The sequence below is a fragment of the Nelumbo nucifera genome, chromosome 1 (genome assembly GCF_055504915.1).
Source record: "Nelumbo nucifera cultivar China Antique chromosome 1, China Antique-T2T, whole genome shotgun sequence".
In the NCBI taxonomy this organism is placed as follows: Eukaryota; Viridiplantae; Streptophyta; class Magnoliopsida; order Proteales; family Nelumbonaceae; genus Nelumbo; species Nelumbo nucifera.
The window spans coordinates 46,335,998-46,340,775 of NC_142649.1; the positions used below are offsets into that span (position 1 = coordinate 46,335,998).

General features: G+C 37.4%; 1 protein-coding gene across 1 annotated transcript; it reads left to right on the forward strand.

Annotated features, from left to right (window-relative positions):
• Positions 1-896: 896 nt before the first annotated feature.
• On the forward strand, positions 897-4,422 carry LOC104590950 (Pentatricopeptide repeat (PPR-like) superfamily protein). Its single transcript, XM_010249725.3, has one exon. The coding sequence runs from the start codon at positions 1,372-1,374 to the stop codon at positions 3,220-3,222; it is 1,851 nt and encodes a 616-aa protein (XP_010248027.2). The 5' UTR covers positions 897-1,371; the 3' UTR covers positions 3,223-4,422.
• The last annotated feature ends 356 nt before the right edge of the window (positions 4,423-4,778 follow it).

Here is a 4,778-nt window from a genome sequence, read left to right on the forward strand (position 1 = left end):
TTATGAATATATTTTTAATAATTGTGTATTTTTGTTATAAATTTTCACTAATTATTAGAGATTAAAATATTGTTATTTATTAGAGATTAGACTATTACTTTAGTTGAAATTATGAGTGCTTATGGGTTAGTTTGGTTTGGTTGCAGGTTGTTTGTCCAATCAAATCAAACTGGTCAAGTTAGGGAGTTGGTCACCTGAAACCGACTAACCATTAGTGAAAACCAACCAACTCGGGTTGTATCAGTTTGTGTTGATTTTCAATTTGGTTAGTCAGTTCAAAAGATTTAAACTTAAAATTAAATTTAAATTTAAAAAAATTGCAGTGGTATTATTAAAAAATTGCAGTTCAAAAGATTTTCGATTTGGTTGTATCATATAAGAAAAATGAAAATTTTCTCGCTTTCCTATATTAAAAACTTATATTCAAAACATAAAATAGTAATATATATCTATGGTCGGGTCATTCGATTTTGGTTGATTTACAAATGGCCAAAACGAAACTGATCTAACTTAGTCAGGTTGGAAAATTGTTGAACCAAAATCAACTAAAAATACTAGAAAATGAACCAGGTCAAGTTGGTCAGTTTCATTAACTTGATGAACAACTCAAACTAAATTTAATTATATTATTTTTATATTATAAAAAAACTATTAAAAGCAATATATAAAATATAAAAAAAAAAAACAATATTAGAAAAATGATATGGTACTGAAAGAGTTTTGACCAATCAAAATCCACCCATAAATTTTGGTAAATAACACCTTACGGGAGCCCATTTATAATACTAATCATAATTTTATTGTTTAGTTTTAGCTTAACAAAACCTATACATCACAACGGTCCCCGCTAATATATAAATGTAGATGGGAATAATTTCCAACCTTCCAAAGTTCCAATACAAGCTGAGATGTGCATTGAGGCCGGACGCTTTCTCTAGAGAGCTTATCTTTTTTTTGCTTCATGGGGTTACACAACAGGGGTAACCCATCCCCTTTCCCTTAACCCCCCAAACCCCTGGTGGCAGCGGGATTTGATCCCAGGTCTCTACTTCGACGAGTCAGAGAACCTACCAACTGAGTCTAGAGTGCTTCTACAACTCGCAAGGAGATCTCAACTCAACAAAACGACTGTATCAAACACGTCGTGGATCTTGATCGACGCTGGTTTAAGTATTCTAACAATTGCAGCTACGCCGGTGAAGGAAGGTTGGGCTTACCCGCTTATGATCTGCTTGTGAATTGTGATCGTAAGGGGTTCACTCTCGAACACGATGAATATTTTGAGATCAGCGGTTGGAGAAGAGCGGATTGAGATTGTCTATTAATTATTCAATATTCTTCTTCAGAATAGCGATTAGAAACAACAAAAACATGAATATTCCATCTCGTTTTCGATCTTTACACCTTCAAGCCAATCTTTTCAAAAGAACCCTAGTTTCCACCATTGATGCATCAACTAGCCCATTAGGACTCGATCCTACTCTCAAAAGCTTCATTTCGAACAAGGAAGGGTTGAATGTTAATATATCCAGGCTCTCTGACCTCATAAGCAAACAACACTGGCGTCACCTAAGTAGTATAGTTAGAGAAACATGCCCTGAAAGTTGTCTGCAATTTCTGTTCAAATCCAATGCCGATGGAGAAACTGTTCTTGGGTACTTTCGGTGGTCAGAGAGAGAATTTGGGGTCTCCTACAGTCTTGACTTCTTTTGCAGGCTCTTGCATTTGTTGGCATCTGAAAAGAGTTATAGCAAAGTTAGGTCTCAGCTGGATGATTTTGTTAAGAGGAAAAGAGACTCAGTTTCGTCGATTTTTCATGCAATTTCGATTTCAAGTGATGGGTTTCTCTCGAATTCAATGATTATAGCTGATATGTTAGTCCTGGCTTATGTGAAGAATTTGAAGCCTGATTTCGCTCTTGAGGCATTTGAACGAGCTGGCGATTACGGGTTTAGGTTGTCAATTTTGTCGTGTAATCCCTTGCTGAATGCTTTGGTTAAGGAAAATAGGATTGGAGCTATGGAGAGTGTGTTCAAGGAAATATTAAGGAGGAGGATTGAACCAAATTGCATTACATTCAATACAGTTATTAATGGTCTTTGTAAGGTTGGGAAGTTGCAGAAGGCAGGGGATCTGCTGGAGGACATGAAGTCCTGGGGCTGTTCACCTTCGGTGATTACCTACAATACCCTCATTGATGGATACTGCAAGATGGGTAGAGTAAGCAAGATGTACAAAGCGGATGCCCTTTTGAAAGAAATGCTATTGAATAAAATCCAACCCAATTTGGTTACTTTCAACATTCTCATTGATGGGTACTGTAAGGATGAGAATCTACCTGCTGCAATGAAATTGTTTGAGGAAATGCAGAGACAGGATCTGAAACCAAATATTATCACCTACAATTCTCTCATCAATAGCCTTTGCAACAAGGGTGAACTTAACCAAGCTCTTCACTTGTGGGATGAAATGTTGGGTTTGAGTGTGAAGCCAAATATAGTTACTTATAATGTGCTAATCAATGGTTTTTGTAAGAAAAGGATGATGAAGGAGGCTAAAGCATTGTTGGATGATATTGAAGAGAAAGGCCTGTTTCCAAGTATTATAACGTTTAACACTTTGATTGATGCGTACTGTAAGGCTGGGAAAATGGAGGAAGCCATTGCCTTGCGTCGAATGATGTTAGAGCGAGGGATCCAAGCTGAAGTTTCGACCTACAACTGTTTGATATCTGGTTTCTGTAAAGATGGAAACATGGAAGGGGCTGGGAAGCTTCTAGATGAGATGAGGGACAAGGGTGTTAGAGTTGATCTTGTAACTTATAATATTCTTATTAGTGCATTATGCAAGGATGGGGAATCAAAGAAAGCAGTTAAGCTCTTGAATGAGATGGTTGAAATGGGTTTGAGCCCTAGCCATGTTACATACAATACATTGATGGATGGGTTTTGTAGTGAGGGAAACCTGAGGGCAGCATTGAATATGAGGTCAAGAATGGAGAAGGAAGGAAAGCGGGCCAATGTTGTGACATATAATGTGTTGATCAGAGGCCTCTGTCAAAAAGGTAAGTTGGAAGAAGCAAATGACCTTCTTAATGAGATGTTAGAGAAGGGCTTAATCCCAAATCGCATAACTTATGAGATTGTTAGAGGGGAAATGGTGGATAGTGGTTTTGTCCCTGACATAGATGGCCATCTATGCAGTGGTGCACAACAGAATTAGTAGAGACATGATTAATACAAAGATATGGGGCTTTGTCTGAAAACATTGATTACATTTTAGAATTTGATTATTATATGGTGCTGGATTCAGATACTGAACTGATTATGGTTGTGAATTTGTGATAATAGATATACTTCTATCCAGGTTCTTTCCATCAAACTCTTAACTAATTAAATTGATTCTATTCAGGGACCATGTATAATGGTAAAATTTTGCGCTAACAAGCATGAGAATGTGGGTTCTAGTCTGAGAGCAACCACTTTGTGCAAAAGAAAAAAAAAATGCCAGAGGTTAGGTCCACACTCAAGACCTAGATATCTAGGACCAACATTGCATTATTGGCCTTTACTTTGTCTTACCTGATTAAGATGAGTTCCGTGCAACTAATAATACAAGTACCTTACAAAAGGTTTGATTGAAGAAAGGGACACCCTTACATGGCTAGGACTGTGATGTAAATTATACTAAATCATTAGAGGTAAACTACTCTGGTAATTTGTGGAGATATATAAATACTCTGTTAACCTGAAAAGCGGCTTGTTGTGATTTCTGAGCAATGAGCTTCTACTCGGTGCCATATATTGAGTTGTCCATGAGTAATGGTTGGTTGGCGTGAATTTGAACCGAAAAGAGAGCGAGGTGGCTTAAAAAGCTACTGTGCTGGTTGTCTGTTTGACTGTTTCACATAGGAGTGCAACTTGGATGGGCCTCGATTGAAACACTTTGTTAGATTTTGAAGGTTGACAGAGGGCAGGAACTCAAACCAGTGGAGATTCTTCAAATTGGGTACTCAATTTTCACCTCCTGTTTCACATCATGTCCAAGAAACAACTGCAAGCCACGTCATGAAGAAACATTGAGAAATATAAAGGTTTTCGTACTGAACAATGTCTGAGGAGGGGTTTGTTTAGGTGACTCTGGAATCTGCTTTTCATGCTTTGACAGGGATTTGATGAGCAGGCATTTGGTTGGTGTTTTCAGTTGCCCCACCCCCATGTACATGTAGTAGTTGCTTATGTACAGGTTAAGCTCTGCATAACTCCTGATGTTGCTATTACTCAATGTATATCTCCTCCCCCTCCCTTTTTACCTTGTAGACACTTTTCCATTGATCATGCTTTGGTGCTTTTCCTGATCTCACCATATTTGCTTCCTGTATTTAGACATCATTATAATTATATATCTTTTATATTTTGTGGATTTTGTTCCCAATATTGACATTTTTTTCAATTAGATCTTGGAGACAGCATGGTGTTTCCTTTGTGTCTTTACGTATTCTGTTGGTATTTATCAGCCTTTCAATTTCTTCAAAGTTTGCTAGCTCATTCAAACCATTAAGGATATGGAAAGAAGCATTATTAGTAAACTGTATAGACTTGATTTATTTACCTATATCACAGGAAGCTAATACTGAACGGTCTCTAACAGAATGAAGAGATTGAGTGAACTGAAACTCTATTGACGTGTATGGAGGCAGAAACAGATGCTGATAAGGCTGAGTCACCATTTGTTGAGCTGTTTAGAAGTTGAGGTTGGTTGGTGGGAACTTGAGCTAG